This window comes from Onychomys torridus, chromosome 4 (genome assembly GCF_903995425.1).
Source record: "Onychomys torridus chromosome 4, mOncTor1.1, whole genome shotgun sequence".
Classification (NCBI taxonomy): Eukaryota; Metazoa; Chordata; class Mammalia; order Rodentia; family Cricetidae; genus Onychomys; species Onychomys torridus.
The window spans coordinates 124,469,469-124,485,307 of NC_050446.1; the positions used below are offsets into that span (position 1 = coordinate 124,469,469).

The following is a 15,839-nucleotide window of genomic DNA, read 5'->3' on the forward strand; positions in this document are numbered from 1 at the left end:
TTAGCTGAGTGCTTTCACGGTGGCAGCTCTAAGTCTTAGCGTCTACGAGGTGCATATGGGGAAGTCAGTGACACTTGAGGAGAGACACCCTCCCTTTATCTGGGGCAGCATCCCTTTAAAATTGATTCCTATGTTGTGATTCTAAGTAACTGCTTTAGTTCAAAAAATACTTTTCTGCTTTAAGCTGTTTGAAAACTGCTCTTTTGTGTGAATGACTCTCACTTATGTCTTAGAGTAGTGCTGATGTTCTCCATGCTGAACCAGACCCTTTACTGCTAGGTCAAATGGTAGGACTCTTACCCATCTGGAGAAAATAAATACATTAATATGGGCGTGCACGTGGATTTTTAAAGATTCTTTTGTACATTTCTCTAATCAATTGCTCTTAAACCATTATCCTTCTCATGGCTTAAATGTACTAGAGTTTTACATGAAATGAGTCTAAGGAAGGCTGGACAGACAGGTGAGCAGTAGGAAGTGATCAGATTAACGGGTCTTTCTGTATAGATGAACTAAAATTGGACGACAGTTCTAAAATTGGACTGTCTTGATAGCTGTGCAGCTATACCACACTAAAACATTTTTTAAATGATCACAAGTCAGATAACAGCAATAAAATGGGTAGGATAGTGGACTTTATACTTCAGTAGAAGCCATTAAAGAATTTCATGGTATTGGCACAGGCAGATCTCTGTGAGTTCAAGGCCAGCCTGCTCTAAATAGTGAGACCCTGCCTAAAAAAATAACAACAACAACAAAAAGGAATTGAAGGTGTGAATGATGTAAGATGTGCCTTTTGCCTGTGACTTTGGTGGAGATGGATTACAGTTGTGCAGCTGTGTAGAATGCAGGGCAGGCATTTGAGAAAAGGTGAGACCCTGCATGTCCTCAGAGGCAAAGGAGAGGGATTGGAAAGCAGAAGCATCTCTGGACAGTCCCAGCGAATGGGAAGAGGAGCACTCAGGCTAAGCCGGGTTTGGGGCTTGAGAGGCCAGGCTGACGGCATCATGGGCTAGGAGGAAGTGCTTTTCACTCCTGCCCGGCTCTGTGGGAGGCGAGATGCTTTGGGAAACTCAACTCATGACCATAGGTCCAGGAAAAGACATCTCAGAGCAAATATGTGTCCTGACCTATCTGGAGTTCTGTCTTAGAATGTCACCAGAGCAGCCAGGCTGTTTCTTTCTGTTCACAGGGGAGATAGTGTGTGTTTCAAGTTGTGCCTCCTCCAGGCTTCTAGTTCAGTAGTTAAGAATTGCTGGGGCTCATGCATCAGGACCTCCCGTGAAACATGGTATCCTCCAGGCTCCACGTCTACAGCTTAGTCAGGTTTCTAGTTGGAAGTAGCAGAGATGATGCCCACACAAGCAGAAGCAATCATAGGCCTGTGGTACTTGAAAGTCTCAGGTTCTGCCCTTTGTCTTATGAGAGCTCCACCCATCTCTTCCTCTCTGGTAGACTGGCAAACTGGTTGTAAAAAGTTATTTATTAATAACTTATCATTCTGAAAAACCACATGGCAGAGTGGCTCAGGTGTGCTAACAGGAGAGTTAAGTAAAACCTTTGTTCATATTCTGGAGGACCAGGAAACAGAGAGCAAAGCCAGAATCGGGATGGACATAACTTTCAAAGCCCTTCCACTAGTGACCCACTTCCTTTTTTTTTTCTTTTCTTTTTTTTTTTTTTTTTTTTTTTTTTTTTTTTTTTTTTTTTTTGATTTTTCAAGGTAGAGTTTCTCTGTGTAACAGCCCTGGCTGCCCTGGAACTTGCTCTGTAGACCAGGCTGGCCTCGAACTCGCAGAGATTCACTTGCTTCTGTCTCCTGAATGCTGGAATTAAAGGCGTGCTCCACCACCATCTGGTGTGTGACCTATTTTCTGCCAGCTGGGTCCCATCTTCTAAAGCAGTCGTTCTCAACCTTCCTGATGCTGCAGTCTTTAATGTGGTCCCTCCTGTTGTGCTGACCCCCAAGCATAAAATTATTTTCATTGATACTTCATAACTATAATTTTGCTACTGCGAATCATAATGTAACTATTTGTGTTTTTCAAAGTCCTTTATTCATTGCCCCAGAATCATAGAAACGTAAGAATTGCTTAACATCCTTCCAGGATGCATCTTCATATTCTGACATTTGATTACTTTCTCTGCTGTGAGCCTTTTACAGAGTTCCACGTGCCTTTCAGGCCTTCGTTCCCTCAGTCTTGCTTGGGTTCTTCTTGCTTTGCTTTATTCTCAGAGTAGAATTACAAAATTAGAAGCTATTGTGATGACTCAGACCTGTAATCCCAGCACTCAGGAGGCTGAGTCAGGAGGATCACTTCAAGTTGGAGGCCAGCCTGGTTCCTTCCAGGACAGTCTTAACTACAGAGTGAAAGCTATCTAGAAACAAAACCAACAGAAAGGCAGAATTACTAAGGTAGGGAATGATTGTTGATATAGTATCGAAGAGCCTAAGTGTTCATTCAGAGTGATTCAGGTAGATGAGAGTCCACACTTAGAGAGAGAGAGAGAGAGAGAGAGAGAGAGAGAGAGAGAGAGAGATGCAAAGATGCCAAGGTAGATTCTGAAAATTACTGAGAATGGGTTGATTTGGGGATGTAGTTTACTGTAGAGTGTTGTTGAGTATGCATGATGCTCTAGATTAAGTCCCCAGCACTGGGGTAAAAGGAAAGGCTTGTGCTGGTAAGATGTCTCATCAGGTAGTAGCGTTTACTGCCAAAATGAAGACCTGAGATTGAGTCCTAGGAAGTACAAAATGCAATGAGAATTGGCTCTGGAAAATTGTCCTCTGACCTGTACATGTTTTTTTTTCTCCTTTTTTATTTATTATATTTGTGTTTTAATTTTACACATCACCCATGGGTTCCCCTGTCCTCCCCCCTTCCACCTCTGCCCCCACCTTCCCCCAGCCCCTCCCCTCCATTCCCATCTCCTCCAGGGCCAAGACTCTCCTGGGGATTCAATTCAACCTGGTGGATTCAGTACAGGCAGGTCCAGTCCCCTCCTTCCAGGCTGAGCAAAGTGTCCCTGTGTAAGCCCAAGGTTCCAAACAGCCAGCTCATGCACTAAGGACAGGTCCGGGTCCCACAGCCTGGATGCCTCCCAAACAGTTCAAGCTATTCAATTGTCTCACTTATCCAGAGGGCCTGATCCAGCTGGGGGCTCCACAGCTTTTGGTTCATAATTCATGTGCTTTCATTCGTTTGGCTATTTGTCCCCATACTATTCCAATCTTGGTCTCAACAATTCACTCTTACAGTCCCTCCTCTTTCTCAACAATTGGACTCCTGGAGCTCCACCTGGGGCCTGGCCGAGGATCTCTGCATCCAATTCCATCACTTATTGGATGAGAGTTCCAGCACGACCGTTAAGGTGTTTGACCTATGTGACAAGAACTTTAAGTCCCTGAAAAAAGAAATTGAAGATGTCAGAAAATGGAAAGATCTCCCATGCTCATGGATAGGCAGGATTAACATAGTAAAAATGGTGATCTTACCAAAAGCAATCTACAGATTCAACACAATCCCCATCAAATTACCAACTCAATTCTTCACAAACTGGAAAGAATAATACTCACCTTCATATGGAAAAACAAAAAACCCAGCATAGCCAAAAGAATCCTGTACAATAAAACAACCTCTGGAGGCATCACAATCCCCGACCTCAAGCTCTACTATAGAGCTACCATAATAAAAACAGCTTGGTACTGGTATAAAAACCGACATGTGGACCAATGGAATCGAATTGAAGACCCTGATATTAACCTGCACCTATGAACATATAATTTTTGACAAAGAAGCCAAAAATGTACAATGGAAAAAAGAAAGTATCTTCAACAAATGGTGCTGGCATAACTGGATGTCAATGTGTAGAAGGCTGCAAATAGATCCATATCTGTCACTGTGTACAAAACTTAAGTCCAAGTGGATCAAAGACCTCAACATAAATCCAGTTACTCTGAACCTGATAGAAGAGAAAGTAGGAAGTACTCTTGAATGCATTGGCACCGGAGATCACTTTCTAAATATAACACCAATAGCACACACACTGAGAGAAACAATCAATCAATGGGACCTGTTGAAACTGAGAAGCTTTTGTAGAGCAAAGGACACAGTCAACAAGACAAAGCAACAGCCTACAGAATGGGAAAAGGTGTTCACCAACCCCACATCTGACAGAGGGCTGATATCTAGAATATATAAAGAACTCAAGAAATTAGACATCAAAATGCCCAACAGTCCAAGTAAATGGGCTATAGAACTAAACAGAAAATTCTCAACAGAGGAAGCTCAAATGGCTGAAAGACATTTAAGGAATTGCTCAACATCCTTAATTATCCAGAAAATGCAAATCAAAACGACTCTGAGATACCACCTTACACCTGTCAGAGTGGCTAAGATCAAAAACACAGAAGACAGGATGTGGAGCAAGGGGAACTCTCCTCCACTGCTGGTAGGAATGCAAGCTTGTACAGCCACTTTGGAAATCAATATGGCCCTTCCTTAGAAAATTGGGAATCCATCTCCCCCAAGACCCAGCTATAGCACCCTTGGGCATATACCCAAGGAATGCTCAATCATACCACAAGGGCATTTGCTCAGCTGTGTTCATATCAGCATTGTTTGTAATAGCCAGAACCTGGAAACAACCTAGATGCCCTTCAACTGAAGAATGGATAAAGAAAATATGGTACATATACACAATGGAGTACTACTTAGCAGAGAAAAACAATGATACCTTGAGGTTTGCAGGCAAATGTATGGATCTAGAAAAAATCACCCTGAGTGAGGTAACCCAGACTCAGAAAGACAAACATGGTATGTACTCACTCATAGTAGGATACTAGATGTAAAACAAAGATGACTAGACTGCTACTCACAACTCCAGGGAGGCTACCTAGAATACGGGACCCTAGGAAAGACACAGGGATAGCCCAATGACAGAGAAATGGATGAGATCTACATGAACAACCTGGACGACAGTGGGAGTAATGAAGGGCAGGGTTGAAGGGAAAGAGAGCTTAGAGGAGCAGAAGATCCCAGCTGGATTGAGAACAGAAAGGGAGAACAAGGAATAACAGACCATGATAAATGAAGACCACATGAGAACAGGAAGAAGCAAAGTGCTAGAGAGGTCCCCAGAAATCCACAATGATACATCCTCTGTAGACTACTGGCAATGGTCAAGAGAAAGCCTGATCTGACCTAGTCTGGTGATCAGAGGGCCAAACACCCTAGCAGTCGTGCTGGAACTCTCATCCAATAAGTGATGGAAGTGGATGCAGAGATCCTCGGCCAGGCCCCAGGTGGAGCTCCAGGAGTCCAATTGTTGAGAAAGAGGAGGGACTGTAAGAATGTGAATTGTTGAGACCAAGATTGGAATAGTATGGGGACAAATAGCCAAACGAATGGAAGCACATGAATTATGAACCAAAAGCTGTGGAGCCCCCAGCTGGATCAGGCCCTCTGGATAAGTGAGACAATTGAATAGCTTGAACTGTTTGGGAGGCATCCAGGCTGTGGGACCTTGGGCTTACACAGGGACACTTTGCTCAGCCTGGAAGGAGGGGACTGGACCTGCCTGTACTGAATCCACCAGGTTTAAATGAATCCCCAGGGGAGTCTTGGCCCTGGAGGATATGGGAATGGAGGGGAGGGAATGGGGGGAAAGTGGGGCCAGGGGTAGGAGGGGGGAGGACAGGGGAACCCATGGGTGATGTGTAAAATTAAAACACAAATATAATAAATAAAAAAAGGAGGAAAAAAAAAAGAAATGTAAACGTTATAGGAACTCTGCTGAGAAGCGTGGAGAAGTACCAGGAAACTTGACAGAGGAGAGGCCACTGGATCTTCTCTTAAGGGGAGGTGATAGGCAAGAGAGAGCTGGAGAAAATGCCTCTGACTTCAGAAAATGGTGTGGACCTTTAGGGTAATCAAAGTCTGTGGTTCGTTTGGCAAAGGTGAATGGTGAGAGGTGGCTAGATTGTGACCTAGTTTCTATTGCTGTGAAGAGACACCATGACCAGGGCAACTCTTATAAAGAAAACATTTAATTGAGGTGGCTCGCTTACAGTTCAGAGATTCAGTCCATTATGATCATGGTGGGGAGCATGGCAGCATGCAGGCAGATGGGGTGCTGGAGCTGAGAGTGCTACATCTTGTAGGCAACAGGAAGTTGACTATCACACTGAAGGAAGCTTGAGCAAAATAGACCTCAAAGCCTGCTCTCACAGTGATACACTTCCTCCCACATAGTGCCTCTCTCTTTGGGGGCCATTTTCTCTGAGCCCACCACACCATGTGATACAGAAGCAGAGGTACTGATAAGTTTGCTTAAGACTAGTTTAGGAATGGCTGTAGGTCAATGCCAGACAGTGCAAGCTCAGTCATTGCTACACTGTCAGGCAGTATGCAGAAAGGTTGGATTCCAAAATGACTCTCAGAAAGTTGTGGGCCTGGGAGGCCTGGGGTAAGCCCTTCTCATGATGCTTGCTATTCTGGGATTTCTAGGCATCTGGCTGAATTGTGGAGAACCCTGGAGGTAGAACTGTCTAACACGACCTGGGTCCTCTGGAGGCTCCTGAGAAAGCTGCAGAAATGCCATGATGTGGCCACCCAGGAGAAGATGGCCTATGTGGCTGTTGCTGTAAGCCGTTGCTCTGCCCCCTCATGTCAGCACAGAATGCTCCCCTTGAGAAAGATTCACCCTATCCAGAGAGTTATCTTTTTGTTCCCTTTTGAAGTTTGTTTCTAACATTCATCTGTAAGTCCATGTTAATCTCTCATTTGCTCTGACCTGGAAGGAGCTGGAGAGTGTGGTAGAGTGTAATACAGTATGAACATTCCTGCTTCTATCCTTTAAAAACTACCTCAAGTAACCCAAACTTGTGAAAAAAAGTTTAAAAATATAATAATATATAAAGTAGAAAATAATGGCCCTTTTAATTAAGAGTTAGAAAGCTTCCTACCTAAAAGAATATTTTAGGCCTTGTAAGAAGTATATATGTTTTAGGGCTTACAGGTCATACATAGTCTCTGTCACATAATCTTTGGATTTAAAAAAAAAAAAAACAAAAAAACCTAAAACCAAGACAGTATTGTATGCCTGTCACCCCAGCTACTTGGAACATCATTGGAGCCCAAGAGTTAGAGTCCAGTCTGGACTGCAGTTTTGGTTTTGGTTTTTTCAAAAGGAAAAGCAACAAAAGCTAACATTTATTTATACAAAAGAAAAAAAGAAAAAGAAAGGAAAAGAAAACTATTCTTAGCTCCTAGTCTGTTTCATCACCCTAATGAGATTTATAGAAATGCCTGCGCATGTGTGTATTTAATGTTTCCCACCTGATTTTCTTTTTAAAGTAGTCTGTGTTCACAGCAGAACCGTACAGAAAGTACAGGGCTGCTGCAAGCCTGGCCTTGGGCATACAGAGACTGCTTCCTATCAGTGTATATGTGCTTTTTTTTGTTTGTTTTTTTTTTTTGAGAGAGGGTCTCAGAGGGCTCAGGCTGGCCTCGAAATAGCAATGTAATGAAGGGTGACTTTGAACCTCTGGCTCTGGTTTTCCCAGTGCTGGGATCCCTCTCACCTGGCCTCCTGGCAGGCCGGGCTCCTCACCCTGGCTCCTCCCTCCTACTCTTAGGTTCCGCTTTGTCTACCCCAAACTACTGTCACAGTATTTTAAGCTTCCAAATTTCTTTCAGCATTCTAACTTGCTATTGTCTTCTCTTTTATTCTCTTTTCTTACGAATGTATGCTTTTTCAAAATTCTAAAATGTAGCTGGACTGTTGTGGTGCACACCTTTAATCTCAGCACTCAGGAGGCAGAACAAAACAGGTCTCTGTGAGTTCGAAGACAGCCTGGGTTACACAAAGAAACCCTGTCTCAAAATATTCTTTTCTAAAATGTTACTGTAGTTTTAGAAGTTAGGGCAAATACATGTGTATTTAAGTTACACAATGCAGATTGTGATATAGGAGATGTGGGAGGGACTTGACATTCTCATTTCTAACCAGCTCCCAGATGGTGTTATAGTAGGGATACCTTGAACAGCAAGTCTTTACATTTGTCTTACTGAAGGATGAGAGCATTTTATTAACACATTGGTACAAAAATAGATACTTTTCTGGGTTGTTACTTGTCATCTAATATGATATTTGTTTTATTGTTTTTAGTTGTATCTAATTAAGTGTACTAATAGTTTCCAGTTATGATTTTTGGATGTTAAATCTGCTCATTGGACACACACACACACACACACACACACACACACACACACACACACATACTCTGTGTGTGTGTGTGTGTGTGTGTGTGTGTGTGTGTGTGTGTGTATGCATGCATATGTATAATATGTATGTGGTGCTAGGGATTGAGCCCAGGGTCTACCACTTACTAAGTATGTACTCCACTCTGAGCATGCCCTAGCTTTCACGTCTGTTCCCTCTACCAGTTACCATTGCTGTTCTGTCAATGGACCAGTTGTGACACAGAGGGTTAGGACCAATAGCACTCAGGTCTCCCCTGTGCCTTTTCTTCCCCAGGTAACAGATGCCCTTTATGAGGTGCTTTTGGGAAACAAATTTCGAGCAGCTGCATTCCGACTCTTTCCTCAGCTTTTGATGACCCTGCTCATCCAGATTCACCACAGCATCGGCCTCACCATGTCTGATGTCAACATCCCAAGTGGCCTGTATGCAGAACAGGGAATACCAATGGAGGTCTCACCTTTGTGGTATTGCTCATTGATTTCATTGATCTAAACACTTACAGAGTCCTGGGCACTGTAGTAGACACAAGGATAGATGTGGTCCTAACTGTGAGTGAACATAGATCCACAATCCTCAAGATGAAATGCCCAGGAATATTTGCTGCCTTTAGTTTTCTTGGTACCAATGTTAAATTCCACAATCTAGGTGCCTAGCAGATAATGTGAAATGATTCCTTATTTCTGGGATATTGTTTGGAGAGATTTTTCAGTTCCTCAGGCAGGTCTTGGTAGATATCTCTAGATCTTTTGGGGAGGAAATGTCATACCATGGGACACTCAGACTAGGCAAAGTGTCAGTGGTTCTCATGCATCTGTTTAATAAGTTGCATACCCTGGGCCAACCCACTGTTCTGTGTCTTAGTTTCCTTTTCTGTAACTGAGGAAATTGGATGGGGTTATCTCCAAAAACCATTCCAGCTCTAACTTGCTCTTGAAGCTATGATGGGATGGCTATTCAAGAAGTACTTTTACGTTATACTGGTAAATATTACAGGGAAGTATAAATTGCATCTTTTTCTTTCTCTTTTTGAAACAGGGTCTCATGTCATATAAGCCATCCTCAAACTCACTTTGTAGCTTAGGATGACCTTGAACTACTGATCCTCCTAGCTCCCTGATGCTGGGGGTCCAGGCATGTACCACCATGTCTGGTTTCTGAAGTGATGCTGGTCAAACCCAGAACATAGAGCAGGCTAGGCAGGTGTTCTACCAACTCAGCCAAATACCTTTTTAATCAATGGATCAGACTTGGAGAGATGGTTTAGAGATTAAGGGCACTTGCTGCTCTTGCAGAGGACCCAGGCTCAGTTTCCAATACCTACATGACAGCTCATAACCATCTGTAACTCTAGTTCTAGGAGATCAAACACCTTCTCTTCTGGCCTCCATGGATACTGCACATGGTGCACAGAACTGCAGGCTAACTCATATTCATAAAATAAAAATAATTTTTAATGCAGTGGGTATCCATTTAGCATCCCAAATCAGTTGCTGAATCATAGATCTCCTTCTAAATTCCTTGAGAAACAAAATCAAGTTCAACTTTTTTCTGTTGAGAATTATGTGGAAGGCCTTTCCAGTTACTATACGTGAAGCATCTTTAGGAACTCTAGAATGGGATAGATTACAGTACAGCCCCAGGCCCATCCCAGTGATTGGCAGGCCTTTTCTTTCCATCCATGCTTGTTGTTGCTCAACTTAGCTTCGCCATGCAAGCTACAAAGACTCTCCTTCTCAGAGCATCATGCTGGCAGGAATTCAGCATCATGGAAAAGAATGATGGATGGACTCTTCTGAAGGGAGAATGCCATCTTCAGGGAGTATTCCTCCTTGCCAAGTAAGACTTCCTCATTCTAATATGGTCATTCTCTCCAGAAAGCAGCATTGTTTTATTTTCCCCTTAAAAAAAATCACAGTAACTAACACCATAACAGAGTATACAATAGCTGTGATGTTTCTGAGGCAGGGTCTCACTGTGTCCCTGGCCTGGAACTCTCTCTTTCTAGACCAGGCTAGCCTCAAACTCATAACGATCCTCTTGCCTCTGCTTCCCAAGTGTTGGGATTAAAGGTGTGCACCTTCATGCCTAGCTATAGTATCTGAAAATTAGCCAGAGAAAAGGCCCTGACTTGATCTCTTAATACCTGAAGCAAGGTAAAAACTTCAGAGGGCCTGACCCTGGGAAAATGTCATCTGCGTGGGCATATGTCTGAGAGTTTTCTGTTGGTCTGTTTTACAGTGCCTTGCTGGAAAGAAGTCACTTCTTTGCATATAAGATCATGTACTTGTTAGTCCCTTTGATTAACCGAGGGAATGATAAACACAGACTCACATCTGCAGGCTTTTTTGTAGAGGTAAGAGTTTGTAGGTACTGGAATCTGGAATCCCAGAAAGCAGTAGAACCTCATTCCTATGCTGTATTCAACTTAGGGACAGGCTAGGGTCTGTTCTGTGTGTGTGCAGTAGATGCTCTCTTAAGATTCAAGCCTTTGAAGTTGTTTCTTCTCCCCATTGTCAGCATCCCTTGTGTTCCTGCTCCAGCATCCCCCTGTACTGTCTGTGCAGCAGCTTGGGGATTTCAAAGGGAAATGTCCATTGGAGTTGGTGGGAAGGTAGTTCCCTTCGAGGAAAAAAGCTTCAAGGTCATTTCTTTCAGCTCTTAAAGAGTCCAATGGCCAGGAGATTGCCCAGGTTATACTCCACTGCCCGCCTGAAAGACTGGCTGTATGATGAGAATAAGCTCTTCAGGATTCTGGCACTGAGGGGACTACACAATCTTGTCAGACACCGAGAGATGGTAAAAGGACCTTTGACCACTGATGTACTGGTAATAGATACAATAAATAGATAATAGATACAGAATAGTAAATAGATAACACCAAAGATACCCCAAAAATTCAGGGAGGAGGAACTGGGAGCATTGGGGCAGGAGTGAATGGGGGGAGACCTTTATCACAGTACATCCATCTATACCTCTAATTTTATACCTAGGAGTTATGTGGGTACTATTAAAATAACTTTAAAATTCTAAGTCACAAATATTCATAATACTTTGAAACTTGCATTTCGTCGGGGAGGTGCACTTATTGCTACAACATAGTAGAAAATATCCAGCTGCCCACTTGATGCCTTATAACATGCTGCCCTGCTTGGATACTCTGGGACATTTATTATCTATGACAGAGATCACTGTCATTCATGATGAAAGTCTTCCACATGTCTCATTAGAAAACTATGCCTCTGCTGAGCTGTGGTGGCACACGCCTTTAATCCCAGCACTTGGGAGGTAGAGGCAGGAAGATCTCTGTGAGTTCAAGGCCAGCCTGGTCTACAGAGCAAGTTCCAGGACAGCCAAACTACACAAACCAACCCTATCTTGAAAAACCAAAAAGAAGAAAGAAAGAAAACTATGCCTCAATCAGAAGTAACCCTGAGGCTTTAGTTTTGCCACTTGAGATGTATTTATTTTATAAAAAAATACATAACTATGTGGAACAAAAATGACAAATGCTAATATATGCCAACTCTGGCTGTTTGGATGCATGAACATTTGTTTATTGTATTTATGTATATATGTACACACACACATTTTAAAATCATGAGATTGCTTCCTTGTAGGAGTTTAGAATGGAGAGGGCTTTTAAGGACCCTCAGTCAACCCTGCTGAATCTCTATCAGGGAGTTTTCAAGCCTATGTTCGAATAACTTCTGTGCTGGAGAACTCACTGTAACCTGAGCTGGCCATTGTACTTTTTTCTATGTTGGGAGAGCCTTCCCTTAAAGTAAAGCCAAGAGTATATCCCTGGCCCTCCCCGACCTGGTCCCACCTCTGTTTTATGAAGCAATTCCAACAGCTCCTCCTCCTCCTCTACAATAGGCATGCCCTCTTTACCACCAGAGTTACCAGAAATCCATAAGCACCAGGTTACTGTCTATGTAGAATCCCTCCATTTAGAATTAGATAATGGCTGCTTTTGGACACACAGAGAGAAGACATCAGAGGCGCAATACCATGCATCTTAGATAGCTTACAGGAGACGGATGAGAGGATCGTTCTGTTGGCCATCCAGATACTGATGAAGCTTGTCAAGAGACTAGACTCTACCACCTTGGCTACCCTGATGAAGATCCTGTTCTCCTTATTTGGTGATGTAAGACAATGAGAGAAAAGATTCTTCCCTAGAGGGTGGGTACCTACCAGCTAGTAGATTTTGAGACCATAAAAGGCCATTTTATTTTATTTACAAATGGAATTTTTTATTTTTAGAGGCCTTTTAGATCTTCTTCCTCAAGACCCTTCCAGATAGTCTGTGGTGTCCCGCTTTTCTGGACTGATATTATTAGTTTTTCAGACTTAAAAAATCTTGAGACGTAGCAGGATGGTGGTGGTGCATGCCTTCAATGCCAGCACTCAGGAGGCAGGAGCAGGTGAATCACAGAGTTTGAGGCCAGCCTGGTCCAGAATGGCTAGGACTACACAGAGAAACTCTGTCTCAAAAAAAAAAAAAAAAAAAAATTGCCGGGTGGTGGTGGTGCACGCCTTTAATCCCAGCACTTGGGAGGCAGAGTTCCAGGAAAGGCGCAAAGCTACACAGGGAAACCCTGTCTCGGGGGGAAAAAAATTGAGACACACAGACTTACCAAGACATTACCTTGCTCTGTGGGAAGGAGAAGATAAGGAACAGTAAGAAATGGGTCACAAGCCAGGCAGTGGTGGCACACACCTTTAATCCCAGCACTCAGGAGGCAGGCAGATCTCTGTGAGTTCGAGACCAGCCTGGGATACAGAGTGAGTTTCAGAAAAGGTACCAAAGCTACACAGAGAAACCCTGTCTTGAAAGACAAAAAGAAAAGAAAAAGAAAAAGAAAAAGAAAAAAGAAATGGGTCACAAAGAAAGGAAGGAAAGAAAGAAAGAAGTGGGTCAAAATGGTGGCTGTACTTTGTGTCCCAAATCACAAAGATTTCTGAAAGAAACACATAAATCACATTGACCAGCATCCTCAGTATATGCTAGCTAGAGTTTTGAATTTTAGCAAAAGAGCTTATGTGAGTGATTAAAACCAGTATTGGATACAAGCTTTTTCAGTAACAGGTGGCATTACCTGTATCTTGCTTGTACAGTTCAGAAACAAGAACATCAAACACAGGTCTTGCTGTCTCCCTGTACAGTTGATTTCTTGCCCTCAACTATATGCAGCTAGATAGCTTCATGTTAAGACTGATGGGCCAGACCCCTGGAGTTTTTCTTCTAAGCTAGTATGAGCATGTTCAGTGGGCTGTTTCCTTGTGAATCCTCCATTCTTAGGTGAGACATGGCATCCATCGTTTCTCCATCACTCTCTTTGGAGCCTCCATAAAGGCTGTGAGACACACAGATAAGAAGTGTGTGGAGAGCCACGTCCTGGAGAGCTTGGTCCCACTACTTCTGTTTTCTCAGGACGACAATGATGAAATAGCTAAGGTAATGTCAGTTCTTTTTAGCCACGAATAACTCTGAGTTTAGATCTAGCTCTGCAAACAGTGTTTATATTCTTTGTTTGTTTGTTTGTTTTTGTTTTTGGAGCTGAGGATCGAACCCAGGGCCTTGTGCTTGCTAGGCAAGCACTCTACCACTGAGCTAAATCCCCAACCCCAACAGTGTTTATATTCTTGAGGGCACAGACTTTACAGGCACTTTCTTACGTCCTCTGGCACAAAACTACATTTCAGTCATTTCCCTGAGTAAATTGTGAGGAATCAAACTCTTAATTTCTGTGTAACAAAATATGGTCTTTAGGGGCAAGAACTGTTTATTATCACTTTGTAGCCTAGCACGGAGCCTGAAATCAAATGCTCAACTTAACAAACTCTGTGTTGATGACAAACATGTTCTTCTCTTTCATGGCCTTGAGACATGGAATGTGTTGGAGTTAAGTTAGAGAGTACCCTCTCTAGACCATCTGGAGACTTTATTTCTCCTAAGCCTTCCAAGGGTTTTGCTGTAAGAAGTTTGGTTTTTCATTTAAGCTACCTAGTATTAACTGTATGTGTTCAGGCTGGGCATAATGGCATAGACGTGTAATCTCAGCTACTTGGGAGGCTGAGGCAGAAGGCTTTCAAGTTCAGGGCCAGTGTGGATAACTTAAAAGAGTAAGGCTGACAAGATGACTCAGTAGGTAAAGGTACTTGCTGCCAAGCCTGACAACTGGAACTCACAGATGGAAGGAGAGGAACTGATTCATACAAACATATGTAGAGACAGGAGATAGATAGATAGATAGATAGATAGATAGATAGATAGATAGATAGATAGATAGATAGAAAGAAAGAAATAGATGCAATTAAAAATTTTTAAATAAAAATAAAGTAAAAGGGCTGGAAATACAGCTCAGTGGTAAGAGTGCTTGCCTATCACATGTAAGTTCCTGGATTCAGCCACTGGTACAGTAACACACACACACACACACACACACACACACACACACACACACAGAGTGTATAAGCTTACTCAGTCCATTATGCTAATTGTGATCACCAGTTATATCATTCCAGGGAGGAACATTTAGACATTTAGACCACAAGGATTCTGGAAGAATTCTGGAGATCAGTCTTTGTGTTCCACCATACAGAAATGAAAGTCTACCTTAAAAACTTAGAAACAGCCAGAGGTAGTAGTGACACACACCTTTAATCCAAGCACTCAGGAGCAGAGGCAGGTGGATCTCTCTGAGTTTGAGGCCAGCCTGGTCTATAGACCAGGTTCAGAACTACATGTCTTGGGGGCAGGGTTGCTTAGAATCAGGACTGAAGATTTATGTGGGCCCTCATACCTTGTGTGAAAAGGTCTATAGCTCTGTAGCCATAAATGAGAAACATTTCAGACCTCAGTAAAGTATAGCTTAGACTTTGTCATCCAGGTGATGGGAAGCATATCTTTGGGGCTCACAGGTACGTGGTACTAATACCTCCTCCAATCTGCCATCCCTTGGCAATCAGAAGGCCTACAAACTTGAACAACTTCTAGCTAAGCTGAGCTCTTCAGGGAGGAGTCTGAGCAGTGAGGTGGGTGTTAAACTGTTAGGACAGAACCAATGCTCTAAGAAATGAAACAAATAATACATCTGTTCCCAACTGAAGCCCCTAAAGACATGCCATCCTAAATTTGATCATTCTTGAAGTAATTCCTTCCCTTCCTTTCCCTCTTCTCTTTTCTTTCCTTTCCGTCAACTTTCTTTTGTGTCTTTTGCTTTGAGACAGGGTCTCTGGTAGCTCAAGCTGGTCTCACACACTAGGTAGCCAAGGCTGTTTGTGCCATCAATGCCTGCCTGTCTCTGTGAATGTGATTGTGTGTGTGTGTGTGTGTGTGTGTGTGTGTGTGTGTGTGTGTGTTTGAGGCATTCTCATTATTTAGGCTAACCTGGCCTTGAACTTGCTGTCCTCTTGCCTTTACATCCCAAGTGCTGGTTTTATAGTTGTGTGCCACCACACCGAGTTTATTTTTCATGTTTTAAACTTTTAATGTTTATTTTTATTGTATGTACATTGGTGTTTTGTCTGCATGTGTGTCTGTGTGAGGGTATTGGACTCCCAAA

The 15,839-nt window shown here is 42.9% G+C and overlaps 1 protein-coding gene across 1 annotated transcript in view; it reads left to right on the top strand.

Annotated features, from left to right (window-relative positions):
- Window positions 1–15,839, top strand: part of Mroh8 (maestro heat like repeat family member 8) — a 76,545-nt gene that overhangs the window by 48,292 nt on the left and 12,414 nt on the right. Inside the window, exons 13-19 of the mRNA XM_036186189.1 lie at window positions 6,510–6,645; window positions 8,542–8,732; window positions 9,970–10,104; window positions 10,507–10,621; window positions 10,924–11,064; window positions 12,254–12,418; window positions 13,574–13,729. Coding sequence (XP_036042082.1) covers window positions 6,510–6,645; window positions 8,542–8,732; window positions 9,970–10,104; window positions 10,507–10,621; window positions 10,924–11,064; window positions 12,254–12,418; window positions 13,574–13,729 — 1,039 coding nt within the window. The remainder of the gene's footprint in view (window positions 1–6,509; window positions 6,646–8,541; window positions 8,733–9,969; window positions 10,105–10,506; window positions 10,622–10,923; window positions 11,065–12,253; window positions 12,419–13,573; window positions 13,730–15,839) is intronic.